This window comes from Blennius ocellaris (assembly GCF_963422515.1).
Source record: "Blennius ocellaris genome assembly, chromosome: 9".
Lineage (NCBI taxonomy): Eukaryota > Metazoa > Chordata > Actinopteri > Blenniiformes > Blenniidae > Blennius > Blennius ocellaris.
Window position 1 is genome coordinate 9768603 of NC_137658.1, and position 15748 is coordinate 9784350.

Consider the following 15748-nt stretch of genomic DNA (forward strand, 5'->3'; position numbering starts at 1 on the left):
TCATCATCATCGTCCTAATCCTAATCTTTGACGAGGTGGGTACCTTGATTATGACCAGTAGGCGGCGCTGCTTCGCCACAAACCTCTGCTTTTCAGTGTTGCAATGCAATGGGGGAGTCAGGGTTTCTTGGGATGATCCCACAGAACAAATACCACGTTTCAAATAGCACAGGCCAAAAAGCTATGAAGCTATCAACGTTTAGAAGAGAGACGGTAATATGAATAATGCCCATCGATATAAATCTGTGACTTTTGTTCTGGCCAACTAAAAGCATCACAACCTTTTCTTAGTGTGATATTTTTGGGGGGTATATTTGTGCCTGGAGGCTGTGGGTTCTGTTGATATAAAATAAGAAGTGTCAATATGGGTGAAACTTCTCCCTGTGCACATCAATGCTGTGCTTATCAAGAGCAGTGCAAATCCAGAATGTACCCCATTTGTAGAGCTTTAAATGAGCATTTTTGCCTTTGTAAAAACAGCTAAATGATCCGTGGAGACAAAGTAACACGAATGTTTTCTATTTGAAAAACACACCTCCACATTTATTCATGAGTTACACAAGATACGATACATCATACAATATGTACAAAATCTCAACAGTCAAATATAAAAAGATACAATATTACAAATACAATCTTTCATCCGGTTACGAAAACCTGCATCTTGTTGTAATTTGTCCATCTTCTCTCGACAGGTTTGGAAGCTCTGAATGAGCTATTAGGTGATATTTATAAATTTAGGTGTAGGGTTATTTTAAAAGAGCTTCGTGTGCCAAGCATGTATAGGATATCTATGTAAACTAATGCCTCCACGCCTGTAAAGGTATGCAGAATGTGCAAGGACCTTTGTGTGGAGATTTCAGCGTGTACATGTGTGCATTCATGTACGAGGTTGAGCATGTGGAAGATGTGCATCTGTGACTTTGGTGTGCCACAACAATTTAAATGCACATCTGTCTGATAGTGATCAAACCATAAGACGTCAAATTCTCACGGTTCTTCTTCCCAGTTGTCCGTCTTCTGTGTCGACAATAGTTTATAAGTCACTTTACAAAACAAATCATTTTCGCTGTGTTCTTCAACCGTTTTCCAACACAATCTGAGTTCAGCCTCTCATTACTGCAGATAAACAGACCCAGACGAGTGTATACTCTAAACCTAATGGCCTTAATGGGTAATACAGTGCATCCCAAACTTCCACAATTTGGTTGTAACGAAGACGATACAATCCTTTGCACGACCCTGCTCAAGATGCAGTGATGTTTCTCAGTCCAGCAGTTAAAAAAAAACAAAAAAACATGAAAGTCCCAGTGTTGTGTGCTGGCACTGCGTGTGCTGGGACGCTCTGTGGTGTTACTGGCGTTTCATGCAGCTGTGTGGTACGCATTCGGCCTGTTCCTCCAGCTCAGGGCAGGGGACGCCAGCGTTGGCTGGCCGCAAAAGGATGTATCGTGTGCGGTGGCGGACGCCTCCTCTGGAGCAGGGGCCCAAACACAGACCCCAAGAGGACCAGAGAGACACTTCACAGTCCAGTGGCGTAGCTGTGTTGAGACGGGAGAGCGAGAGATGACAGAATCTTAGAGGTTACCAAAGTTCTGCAGTTTTCTCTTAAATCATGTTCCAATTCAACTGTTTTGCATATTTCCTTTGATTTTGGGCCCGAAAATGCTAAAAAAAACAACGATGATGCATGGTCATACCTGAGAAGCGCTGGGGGTTGATGGAGTTGGGCAGAATATGATTCGACATCGGGGCATGACGGTCTGGTGATCGGTTCTGTCGAATGAACTTTATGCTGGCAATAGGTGGAAGCTCCTTTAAGCGTGGATAGTAGAAGGAGTTGGCTGGGTGGTTTGGCATCTGAGACGTGATCTGAACAGGTCAGCAGAGAACAGTCAGACATAATTCATCACGGAAGCCGGCAGATTCTCAAAAAAACTTCAAATACACAATAGCCCGCTTTCAAACACATGCCGGGAAAGGATAGATGGTGCATTATATAAGCGGGGCCCTTTTTAGTCAAATCACTTCAGGTCAGGCATGAGGGTTTCCAAGCAATCATTTAAGTGGAGACAGCTAAGAATGACGTCCCGTTCTCACACTGCGCATAATATTCTAAGAATATAAAGAGGGGGCTCTCACACCTTGCATTGTTTCCCCACTGAGGGAAAACGCCTCCAACTTCTTCAGGATGTCTGACGTATTATTGTCGTTATATCGCACCGCACAAGCTCATACCTTTGTGATGTTTTCTGGTGGGCTGGTGGGGAAGTTTGGCGACGAGAAAGTAAATCCACTGTCAGTGCCGGCATCATAAGGGTGGAGGTCAACAGTCACGTCCTGTTTCCACTGGTTGCCCTCGCAGAGACTGAGGCTATCCACGCCGACGAACCAGTCCGGGCTGGGAATCACCTTCACCATCAGGGACACCTGTTGAGACCACACAGACAAGTGCTTTAACGTTTTCTCCCCAGTATTTGTTTTGAATTTTACTGAATACTCCAGCAGGCAGATCCATTCAAAAAGTCTGTTTTATTCTAAGTAATCAAGTAAGGAGCTTTCTAGCCCATTATAACCATTAGGTAAGAGTTTTAAATATACTGCTCTGAATAAAAGCATGAATTATTTGCTATTTTTGGCTGTAAAGCTGTTTGGTGCCAACGGAACTCATCAGGTTAGTAAACAAAAGTAAAATTTGACCCAAGAAACATCTAAGCTGGTTTGCTACCCTCAATATTTGGATATATTATATTGAAATCAGGTGCACAGAGGAGAACTCTGACCTGTTAAATGACTTGATGACCGCCAAGTCATGTGGATGAGAGGAACATCATTTTCCCAGGGACAAACAAAAACCTTTTCATGAGCGGTGAGTCAAGAATGCCCTCGTGGGTGGAGGTGTACACATTTCCTCATCAAGTGATCAAAAGAAGACTTCAAGAGCTAAACTTCAGGGGCTTTGTCACAACATGTTTAAGCCAGATCGTTGCAGAGACAACAGAAACTCAATGAAGTGCTGAAGGTTTTACGAGATGAAGAAACGACAATCAAACATTTGGAAAGAAAACACGAAATACGGCTGACGACCCACCAGAGTCCACCACATGACCCCAATATCAAAGTGATTTACTAGTACATGGCCATACATGGCTGGTAATTCAACTGGCAGACTAATAACGACTGCTCGTCACATTCCAGCAGCCTCTGTACTCAGATTGGGCCTTGTTAAAATGAAACATCCGTCCAAAAGACACAAAACAACTGTTCAGACTGAAGCGGTGGGATATCCTTGAGATTAACACCAGAGCTCCGTCTGATTCAGCTGCAGTTTATTTCCTGAAGGAAAATGTGAACGCTGAATGACGTGAAGAACTCAAGAGCAACGCCTCAGAAGACATAAAGCTTTGGAGCAGGTTCACAGTCTTCAGATTGATTGTAGATTTTGACTTAATACTGTATGAACTCACATTATTCTGACTTTGAGTTCCCCTGGAACTGTAAACTTATGTAAAGTTGTTCGAATGATTAACCCGCCAAATCTCTTTTTTCCATACCATGGACAAATATACTGAATTACAAATTCATCACAAAAATGCCATAAACCGGTTGAAATTAAAGTGAAAACTGTTTTTGTGGGATTCCTTATTTCATCTTTTAAACTGATCCTGTGTAAACGGACCAAACGCTCAAGGTTCGGACTGCATGTCGTGCGGAGAATAGATTAAGTTGGATCGCCAGGAGAATGAGTGCAGTGTTCATGACATCACAGGCACCAACACAATCTACGTCAGGATTTATAGCTCTGTATAACTCCGTACCTTATAAATACAAGAACCTGCATGTGTGTGCATGCATGCAACCCACTCAGTTTCCTGTGCTGGGTTCGACTGTGTCTCTCGAGTGATGGATGTTTCCTGAGAGCTGGTGACCTCATGCAGGAAGTGGCCTGGGGGTCAGCACACACCAAGGTGGCAGTTGCCCAGAAAACAGCACATCTGAAAACGCCTCCTCACTTGCAAGACGCTGTTATTTGAGGACTTTCACGTTAAGCTGCTGGGTCTCGGGGAGGGCTGTTTGGGCGTGGGCAACTGTAGATGGAGAGGGAAACGGTGGCCTGGAGTGGGATGGGGCAATGGGTGGGGGTATGCTGGTGGGACTGGGATAGGATCAGAACATAGAGCTGGACCGACCTCCTGGTACATGGAGCAGGTCGACTCAGCATGACACCCACACCCGGAGTCTCTGAGTCGATCCGTTCGACACACAGACAATGAGAAGTAACTGCATTGGAAATCCTTCGCCGATCCTCCTCAATCCCCCCCTTGTTTTTCTGCTCACTTCCCTCCCTCCTCTCATCCACCTCGTCCTCCCCTCAACCAGCGGTTTTTCCAAGAAGCCGTCCTGCTATATCCATTGGGCCTTCTCAGAGAGGATGTCTTCTCGGGGGTTCTCCCTGCTGCTGGCTTGATCAGCTCCCTGTGGTTTGCAATATACGGTCAAGGAAGTATCTCTGGAGCACAGACTGTTACTCAAAGCTACCATGAGCCCCCTCAGCTGATCTCCATCACAGCAAATCTCCCTCGGAGCCCTAAGGAGAGCTGGTCGGCCCAGAAGGCACACAGCCCAGAGCAGGCACAGTCGCATTAATGCTGAGCCGTTGCTGTCTCAGTTTCTGCTCTCACAGCTGAATATTTGGATGGTACCTCTCTGGTTTTGTTCGGGCGTTGTGAATTACACATAAAAAAAAACAAAAAAAAACAGTAACATAAGGCTGATAAATAAGAAGATAGGAATCATATGTATCTGGGATTTCTTGAGCATTGCGTAGAACTTGTGGTTTTATAAAGTAACAAATAAAAAAGGTGGCGGCGGTGGTGGGGGGGGTGGACGTTTCTAAATAAGTGCAGGAGAGAAAGAAATGGCCAAGAAGCACACCACCGGATTAAACTGGGAACAGAGTCACGTCAGTCACTTTTGAAACAAACAAACAATAGCCGCGCTTTTGTATTTCCCGTTGGGCACGCCGGTCTAAAAACAGACGGCCGTTTGAAATCAGTCACACAGATCACATAGCTGGATGACAAGCTGTTAAGCTGCCGTCCACGGTGGGTACTCACGAAAGATGCCCTCCAACAGAGATGTTTATGATTTCTGAGGGCTCTCGGGTTCAAGCGGTGGAACAACCAATAAACAAATGTAGGTCACCAGACTTTCGGGCAGACACACACCTATTTCTAAAAAAGCTCAAGCAAATGTTCCCCCTCCTCGCACCTTTCTCTCTCCCATTCATCAGCTACTTGACAAATAAACGGGACGCTTTATGGCACATTTTTCCGCAGTGCCATATTTCAAACCCTTTTTCTTTGACCACCAATTTAGCTCAAGACTTAAAAAAAGAAAAAAAACAGTCCAGCCTTGAGCTTTGCCCTCAGACTTAGGGACCAATCAGCAGCAATGGCTTGCCTCATAATACCGAGTGCGACGGGGTCTTGCCTCCATACAGAAGAAATCCTTTTGTTCTTATCGACTGGATATACCAAATGTGAAGCAACAGTCTGCAACTGCACCACATCAGCACGGAGCCTCAGTGAACTGCCCGCCAAAAGCAGCCCCAGAGCAGCAGTAAAACTCACTAATTAAAGGAACAATACGCAACTATTTTATTTTAAATAACAGCCTTGGAAACATCTTGATGTCTTACTGGAGTGTAAGCAGTTCAAAGGCACCTCTTTTATTCCCTTTTGGATGTACTCGCCCTCAGTAACTTAGGTAAGTGGGTATGACGTCCAGGGACGAATGAATAATGCTCCCTGTTACACGCTAGCTCGTTATTTTTTCTTAATGCAAACATCATGGCAGAGGTGAAGACGATAAAGAAGATGTTTATGACGAAGAGTTTGGAACAAAAAAGTTGGAGAAAAAAAAAATCCACCAGAGAGTAAATCTTTTTAGCTGCTGGCGAGTGTTTCGTGAAATGAGCGGCTTCGTGACAGACGATGAGCTAGCCTTTCTGCTGTAACTGATATTAGCTAGCTCGCCTCGGTTGTTGCGCGTGCTTTTGTGTTTGTCTGTTTCAACTCAGAAGCTTTGAAACTCAAGTAAGCTCAGGTCACGCCATCAGAAAATAGCGGCCGCCAACACAGTTGAAGCTGGCCCGACAACAGGAAACTACCTGTAACGTGTACTCCTATGTTAGCTGGTACGGTGCTCCGTGGTCTTCCACGAACTCTTTTGTTGTGTTGCATTTTAAATCGATGACTGGTTTTTAGTTCATTACTCATCAGTGTGACACGGCGAACATGTGCAGATATAAAAAAATATTAAAAACAAAAACGTGATTTTCCTCGTGAGTTAATCACTCTTTTTGAAGCCTATAAAAGTATTTTAGCCTGGATGTGAGATGATTTAAAAAGAGAAGGCAGCTGCACAGAAAAAAAAAAATGATACCAAGGTTATTTTGAAACCTGTTGATGGATTTCATATTGATGCAGACTGCGAAAGTCTGTCGCACTGTTTGACCTAATCTCCGCTAGTCCTGATGGATTGAATGGTTCAAGATGGCCATGATGAGTGGAGCTATTTCAGCTCAGATGTTTAAGTATGAGAGGCTGTTGTAACTCCTTCTTTCCATCTATCTCCTGTGATTTGACTATGAGGGCCTGGGGCGAGCATCATTCTTTTTCTGCAACCTGGTTTGGATGTTCTCACAGCTTGTTCCACTCACCATCAGGGCCGAATTTTACCCTGAACTCACTTTTAGTCTTGCCACCTTGAGAACATCAACACGTTTCTTTGTTTGTGTGTCAACCTTAACATAAGGGTATTGTTGAAGCCGGAGTGATCTGCTGCGAGCTTTCAACCATCACTTCGTGACGGGGATTCAAGTTCTGTGAAGATTGATTTAGTCGAGGAGCAGTTTTTCTTGCGTGAGATGCTGTTTTTGCACCCCATGCACTCTCACTTCCAGATGAGAGCACAGCATGACCGCTGGAATGCATCGATTCAAGGTTTTTGTGTAATTAACACCGTTTGTGATGAGCCTGTTAATGCTGCCGCTCAGCAGAAGCAACAATTTGAATGCGTTCGCACATTGTAATGTGTTTGTTTCATGAAACAATGAGCTTCCTTGATGGGTTATGGGAGCAAGATATTATTTTCCCTTTGGTTTTAGCTTGAGTTTGATTAAATGGCAGCATAAAAAAGTTTAGTCTATAAGCTTTACATGCCACGGTATGTTGATTTTTTTTTTTATACATCTGATAAACCAAAAGTAGTGGTGTCCTCTTTCAATATGTTTCCAAACAGCTCCGGTTGTGAACGTCATCCTGGCCCCTCTGTCCTCGGCTCACAGGGTTCAGTGGGCCAGGCCTCAGACAGAGTGCAGACCGCGCAGGATGGATGTGGGCGTTTGTGGCTACAGAGCTGCAGCGTTTGGGGCTAAACATAGTCTGATTGGATAGTGGAAAAAAAAAAAAAAGCGGTGAAGAACTATTTGGTCGGAGCAAATGAGCAACGTTGTGGGGGGACCCGGGTCACCAGACGACCGAGTCTTTTCGTCAAACAGATGGTTTGTGTGACTCAATGCATCTGTGCACGCAGTGCGCTTTTATGAATGGGTATCATACTAATGAGGTTTATTTATGCCTACCAGCGAGTTCCGGGGGTGCACGACCATTTCTGTGGAGCTGTACCCGATGCCATTAGGGATGCCAGCTGTTCGGTACATGGCGCCGACTGTGCGTTTCTTCCTGGACTCTTTGGCCGTCTTCATCACCTCCACCGTCACCCCAAGTTCAGCAAAGTTCTGCACCCCTACACTGGCTTGAGCGCCCTCCTCCCATAGATGAAAATGGTGATTATGGCTGACCGCTGAAGGGGGAAAAAAAAGAGACATTTTTGAGAAGAGGAGAGGGCAGAAGTAAGATGCCTATTCACTGGAATGTATATCAATGTCACTGAAGCACCACAGAGCCCCAGCCAGACGGTGAGATCATTTCCACCACGGAGCCTGTATGTATTTCTACGGCTGCCTCCTACTTCCTGCACCTCAACACAATTTCTAAGGAACTGTACACATGTTTGTCTTTTGGCGTTATTGCAATATTACCGTCACATCTTTCCTCCATCTATCACCGAGGAAACTGCAGTCTGGAGCGGCCAGGAAGTAGGCTCCGAACTCAAAGTTGGACAAAAATCAATTCAAGCCGTTCAAATAAAGTCTTAATCATGCTTTTTTGTGATAATATGGGCCAATAGAGCCATTTACTTCACATCCGTATGCTTAGTTTTGATTATCTATGAAATCTGTAAAGAATCAGGACACTGATTTAGCTTAAACTGTTTGTACCCCAGGTTCTGGCTCAGGCCGGTGCTTTTCAGGGCAGAGTGAGGTTAGCCAGAAACACGCTGACAAATGCTCTGATGGTTCTGCCTTGCCTCACTTTTCAATGCTGCGTACAGTACGTACGCAAGCACGCACGCACACACACAGTCACCGTGCGCTATCGAGTTGAATTGAAATATTCCTGACACATGTATTAACACACGCCGAGCCACACACAAAACCTGCATAGCACACTTCACACAATATCTCGTTTCTCCCCAAACTGCCATTACTTATGCACTTAATTACATTTCCATCCTAACAAGTCTCCCACCAGCGTCAGGACCTTGAAACCCAATAACACGACACACATAAGCCCCACCGAGGCTTCAAAGCCCCCTTCCCACTCTTCCTAAATTGCTTTTGTATTTTTTGGCCTTGATAAAAACCATCCCCCTCTTCTTTCTGGCAGTGCCCTTGGTCCCTTGACTCTTGGTCTTCACAATAAAGCTGCACAAACCATGAAACACCCTCAAACCTCATAACGGCTTTAGTTTCTTTTTGTGCTGCTGCAAACTCCATATTTATTTTATCATTGCTTTTTGTCACAAAATGAAGCCCCTACTGTTTTGCTTTGTTTCTGACAAAGCCTTTACAATTTGCTCCGCCTCATGGAATAACACAGGAATAGGTCTTGTAGCTCACAAATGAAGGCTGCATGTTTGTATGTTGTTGTTGTTTTTTTGTTTTTTTTTCTTCCTAAAATTGGCTCTGTGTTTAGCATAGTATTGGCAAAGTTTTCAATCTCCTTGTATAGTATGACACTCATCAACTAATATCCCTCTTGGCGTCGATGAATGGCTGAAGAAAACAGACTTCAGGCAAATTTGCTTTTACACTCTCAATGTCGTTTACAAACTTTAATGCTTAAAGAAATTATACTTGTACATAAAACAGCATATATATTTTTAAAGTTACACTGGTTGTGTCAAATGTCAAAGTATTTTTGATAACTATTTAAATTGAATATAATGCCACCAGTTGTTGGAAAATAAAAATTCAGCAGATGGGAGGAGGGATGTTCCTGGATACACCACAGGGAGTATCCAGGTTATCCCACCCCTGCCACCCATCCACCTATGTCCTGTGTTTTGTTTTAAAGCCCTACATAGACTCACTCTTAAACTTGCATCTTACTGTAAAGATTGTCCCGCAGACCAGTTGTTCTTTATGGAAACCAATGTTATTTCTTCATGTCAATCAAACCCTGTGGTGAAAACTTCCAGACTGGCCAAGAGAAAGATTTCACTCCTGCATCACCCTGTTAAACAGGGACAATAAAAATCCCTTCATAAATGTGTCAGAATCTCCTGTGACTGTCTCGAGAAGCAGTAAGTAGGGCACCTTCCTCTGGCGGGGCAGCAGGGCACCACTAGGAGAGCTGGAAACCAGACAAAGCCACAGCCGCCACGAAGCAGCGAAATAGACGCACACACATACATGTACACACATGTGCTAACATCTGCCAGCCATCCCATGCTTCATGGCTTGGGGAAGAACAAAAAAGAAAAAAAAGAAAAATGGAGACTAGAATGGTCCAAATCGCATCTTCCCATCTCCGGTTTGACCCCACCAACGCCCCAAAGATCATCACCCACCTTCACCGGCCCCTAAAAACTGCTCTGGTGTTTTACTGCCGACTCTGAGGTAAACCAGCAGAGGAAATGGAGAAATATTAAAGAAAAGTTGTGGACAGAACAGTAGTTTGAGAAACAAAGGGGCGATACCATCTGGTAGCGCTTAGACGAGTCTTATTGCTCTCCGCTTCAAGCTGCTTTGCTCATTAACATCTCTCACCCTCCTGTGTTCGTGTCTGCCGGCCGACTACGAGGTTGTAAACCTTCGACACATGACGTGAAACAAAGGAATCTGTGTCTAGGCGAAGCGGAGATTGCGTTGGTCTGGACACCCTCGCGTTGCTTTGCCGCCCCGATTGGCTTTTTTGCACCTGCAACTCTTGGTTGTGAAATATTGGCCCCTCATTCATCGCTGCGGATAAGAAGCCATGTTCAACAGACTCAAAACATTTTTTTTTTTTTTTTTACACAGGGTGGATTTTCTAATCTTCTCATTTCCTTACCTATGAGTTTGGACCACTGTGCGGGGGGTCTGAAGAGTGGATACTGTTTTGGAAAGGCCTGAGGACTCCAGTGACCGGTAAAGACCAGGATGTAGGAAGCAGGAGTCTTGGCTGTGCATTCCGTCTCATTGCTTGGTCTCAAAGGTCCAGCGCAGGTGAGGCAAAGCTTCACGAGTACGACGAGTAGCTGCTGCAGCCAACCGCAGGTCAGGTGCTCTGAAAACATCATCTGAAAGAAAGAGAGAAAAGACACGGTACGTTGGTACACGGTAGGTTTGCAGACAGTCCCTTCCCTGATGGGGTATTCACTACCAAGAAAATGTATGGCATATTGAAAAAAAAAAAGAAAAAAAAAACTGCCCAGGGCATTTCATTGCACAGTATATCTGTGAAAAAAATAATGAAAATATGGAAATTTCTAGGAAATCTCAGACAATCCTAGAATAAATGGTGGGAAATCCCCTGTCTGCCATACCACAACACAGTCATTTTAATCAAAGAACTAAAGTTACTGAACCCACCGACCCTGAAACGCTGAGTTAAAGAAATCCTTTGAAATTCCTTGGTGGACTGAGCGTGCTGTTGAGCCAGGGCCAGGCTGACGGCAGGACAAAACCAGCCATCACTCACCAGGCTCGGCGTAAAGTCTGCTACGGAGGCTAAAATTAAAAAAAACGACAGGGGATGACATCTCCGAGGGAAAGATGCAAACTCTGTCTGCTCTGGTGCTCGACTGACCTCACCGACTGGTCATCCACCGATCGCCGGCTGCTGAGTCACACTCACACTCTATTAGGATGCAACGACGACGACGACTGCTCTGAACACATTACAGCCTTATATGTCGTTGTGTGGTTTGGAGGAGAATAACAGAATGAAACCAGTTTTGTTCTTAACAAATGTGTGTTTTGGGTTTTTTTTCAAACGTGTATGTTATTTCTCTGCCGATCACCAGTTAATAGGCATCCTTCCATCACGTCAGCGCCTTCACTTACCCACAGCAGACTTGTAGTTTTTCAAACTAACAGCATGTTGATGTCTAATTTCTCGCGATATTGTGGTGCTACGGTTGTTGTTTTTTTTTTTTTATTCCTATTTCTTGTGTGCCTCAGTTCAAATAGCAGAGAAGTGTTAGTGAAGTAAATGACTGTCCCCTGAGTGCCGCCATTATGATCGTCACCTTCACTCTCTGAGTAGTACGGATTTAACGAGATGTGGCGGCTCCCACCTCCTGATTTCTGTCAAAACTATCACTCCTATTTCCACATTTCAACAGCTGGTGGTAGGAACAACTCGGAAAACTGGTTGTTGCACCTTTTCTGTCATTAGCATTGCGGTCAGTGAGTTGCTTCATGCCTTTGCTATGAAAGACAGAAAATATCTTTGTAACCTGAAAGAGCAAAAGATGTACTTTTTCATGTGTGGATTGAAAAAGTTTGGATGTGCTAGCAAGTTACACCACATGGTCTTAAGTATTTATTTTTGTATTTAAATTAGTAGCACTCTCCCATCCATTCTTAAATTGTTTTTTTTTTGTTTTTTTACCACCAATAGGGGCTTGTTGAAAACTTTCAAAGCAACAAAATCTGAGAAAAGTCAAAGCAATTGTTCCAGGAATGGGCCTGCAGCGTGGTCCTTGGAAACATCTGTCCAGGACAAAACAGCGTTTTCATAAGTAGCAAGAAAGGAGATTAATTAGCTGCTGACAAACCAGCAGCGAGACAAACTACCCCGCAGTCTGCCTGCATGCGCAGCCTGTCACCAAATCCTCATCGAAATTCACTCCACACTTATGAATTTTGAGAGTCTGCATTAAAAAAAAACACAAGCTTCAAAAACCACCATCAAACTGGCACCAGAATGAGACAGTGATTTGATCTGAAAAGTTTCTTTTAGAAATTTTCCAAAACTCTGCGCTGAGGGAGAAACCTGTGGAAAATGTGTCGCAAAATACTGACGTCAATTAATTTATTTGCTGTTTCATAAGCTGCTGCTATTTATCTGACACGATAGTTAATAAGTTGATGAGAGATGATTTTCTTTGCTGCGTTTGTGCGTTACAGGGAGGGAGAGAGAGAGTGCTGTTTCCACGGGTTACTATATCATAACTAAAACTCCAAGCAGCTGCAGAATGCAGACAGTTAAATCTGGGCAAGTGGACCACAGCGCAAACACACACTCCGTCAACACACATAACGCTGGTGTCCTGCCGCACATTGTCCCTGAAGTCTATTTCTAGAGGTCAGATAGTATTACTCAGCCAATATAGCTGCAAAACTCCAACTCCGACACTTTTCTGACCGCGAGCAATATGTCTCCCCGGTGCTTTATCAATTCCCTGTCTCTATTAAATGTATATTAACCACTGCATGGTTTAACAACCAGCCATAAAAAAAAATAAAAAATACCCCGGGTATGGAGACACAGAGCGCCCAGCTTTGATCTTCCGGCTCAGTCATCTGATCACCTCACTGGCTGCAGCTTCGCCACGCCGCAGGAGGCCGGTGAAGCTCCAACATGAGATACTTAAGACTGCAGCTTGTTTCAAAAAGTAACTTTACTAGAAAAAGAAAAAAAAAGAAAAAATTGTGTGGATTTCGAAGTTTTTCACATTAATGCTTCTCCGCAGTATAGAAAACCAGGTCAGGCCCGTGACAAGAAAGTCTTAACATTTTTCAGTCTTTTTCACACCAACATTAAATTGGAGATATGGGCCAACATGATCGCTTTCCTCTGGAATGATTTATTTGGCATGGCGTCATGTAATACCCAATAATCACTCCCCATTCTACGCCCAGACTTTGGTTCAACAGACCCTTTGACCTTCCCGCCGAACTTGTAACAGAAGCACTATAACACACCAAAGAGACATTTCGTGAATCCCCACAGTCAACACACAAACCCACAAAACCAGCTGATGTCTGCTGCCCGAAAAACACCTCGGAGGATAATGAAGGGCAAACCCAGTATTCCTGCGCGCGCTCATTTTCCACCAACATAAAGTTTACACGCTTAAGGAGACGCTCGACGCTCTCGCCGCAGACCTGCTGTCATCAGTCAACATATAGACACACACAGCAGTTTTTCTGTCAGGCGCAAGACACAATAAAACAAGGGGATGTGGCGCAGAGCCAATGTAGCCGCCGCCGCCCTATGGCTCCTTCACTGTGTAATTAGAGGAGTCTCATGCAGAGTTAATACACACATTCACCTTCGCTCATACACACAGGCAGTCAGGTATGCACACACAAGCAGAGATTCGTGCACACGGCCAGGGATAGGCTCTATTTTCTTTTTTAACGAGGAGGTGTCAGAGATGTAATTTGCTGCGTTCCCTGGGATTTTCTCAAGAGTCTCTTGTGAGGCAAAGGTGTGTTCCTGGGTTGGTGCTTGAAGAGACTTTCTTCACACAAACCTGGATAGAGTGCACATATTTGCTCCTACTATTTCATTCATTTATATTGGAAAAAAAAAGACACAAAAAAAAAAGAACACAGAGGTCAGACGTGCGTCACGACGGGAGGTCAGAAACCCCGTTTCTCATGCAGTCAGACGGGGAAATCATGACAAGAGCAGGCAACACTTCAAACAGCAAAGGAAAGTGAGGCGCTTGTGCAGCGTTTGATTTACTTAACTCGAGCCACATTTCCAACATCAGCAACAGTGAGGATGGATTTATGCAGGCACGGGCCAGGATACTGTGTCTGGCCCTGACGAAGGGGAAAACGGCTCTCGTTGTGAGGATGCAAATGGATATAAACATCAGCGGTGTGATCAGAGGCAGCCTCAGACTGCCGCGCAGACAACTCGTAAAAAATAAAGAGACATCTGTGCACGTTGCTTCTGCTTGAAAAGAAACATGTTGTAAATTCAGCCATGGAAGCTCCATTTATTTATTTTTTTGTTTTGGACACACACACACACAAGCTTCTCTTTCATTTGTAGCTCTTCATTTTCAGATTGATGTAGTGCTGCTTTTCATGATTAAAATCCATCTCAACTTATTTTATGTAAATGTTCCACGTCTCTAAAGTTCCCTGGACCTGAATCTCTCTGAAAAAGCAAAACAAAACTGGACTTTATACCCAAGAGATTGAATGAAGTGTGTGTGTGTGTGTGTGTGTGTGTGTGTGTGTGTGTGTGTGTGTGTGTGTGTGTGTGTGTGTGTGTGTGTGTGTGTGTGTGTGTGTGTGTGTCTCTCTCCTACCTGTGCTGGATCAGTTCCTGGGCACAGAGGACACAGCTCCACTCGCTCGCTCTTCTTCTCTTCCTCTCTCTGCTACCAGCAGCAATCTGTGGCAGCCGTATCACTCTTAATCTCTCTGTTCCCCGTCTTTATCTCTTTCCAAATTTCTCTCCTCCTCCTCGCTCTTTCTCTCCCTCACTCTCTCATTGTATCTCCTCAAATTACCCTCCTCTCGCTCTCTTTCTTTCTCTCTCCTCCTCCTCTTTTCTCCCCCTACCTCTCCTTGTATGGAAAGGCAGTTAACAGCCTCCTCTCCTCCACTGTCCCCCTCTTCTCTCCGTCTATCTGTCTCTCTCTCTCTCTCTCTCTCTCCCTCTCCCACTCCAGTCTTTCAGTGTGGCCACATAAACTCAGCAACCTCATTGCTGACAAGGTAATCAACACCACATTGGGCGTCTTGATATACACCACTCAGCATTGTGTATTTTCTTGTCCTTGCTCTTCAGTGCTCACCGTCAGACCTGCGAGGTGTAGAGTTGCTGAATAATGGCAGGGAAGCAGAGAGGGGAAGACAAAGTAGGTGCAACCTGGATAGCAGACAAGTGCATTCTGGACTGGAGCGCATGATTTGATTTTCTGTGTTTAATTTACTGATTGGGACTCTGCAAGACGATCAGAGGGTTTTAAATGGCCGCTTACTTATTCTGTCCTGTGACAGATCCAGCTGCGATCCCAGCCGAGGAACCCCATTTCCTCAGGTCAGGGTGCGCAAATGTGTGTGTGTGTGTGTGTGTGCGGGAATGAAACAGAGATGTGTGGTGGTCACTGGTTCCCACAGCTGGTATCCACATGGACGACTCGGGAGGTTTTCTGTTGCCGGCCGCCACTCACTTATCAACGTGTCAAAACTCAGACTAAATAAGGCCGTTTGTCCCGGCGCGTGATCGAGAGTGTGTGTCAAAAACCTTCGGCTGCTTTTCCCCATTATTGTCCAAAGGCAGCGACGCAACAAGGCACTCTACCGGTATATCACCGATCCACTCACACACACACACACACACACACACACACACACACACACACACACACACACACACAC

General features: G+C 44.7%; 1 protein-coding gene across 1 annotated transcript; it reads right to left on the reverse strand.

The window, feature by feature from the left end:
* Positions 1-528: 528 nt before the first annotated feature.
* Positions 529-14840, reverse strand: spon2a (spondin 2a, extracellular matrix protein). The gene is made up of 6 exons (XM_080501990.1): positions 14671-14840; positions 10464-10692; positions 7649-7869; positions 2239-2430; positions 1701-1872; positions 529-1541 (listed from the first exon to the last, which is right to left on the reverse strand). Exons 2-6 carry the CDS (start codon positions 10690-10692, stop codon positions 1354-1356), a joined length of 1002 nt encoding a protein of 333 aa, XP_080358116.1. The 5' UTR covers positions 14671-14840; the 3' UTR covers positions 529-1353.
* Between the last annotated feature and the right edge of the window lie 908 nt (positions 14841-15748).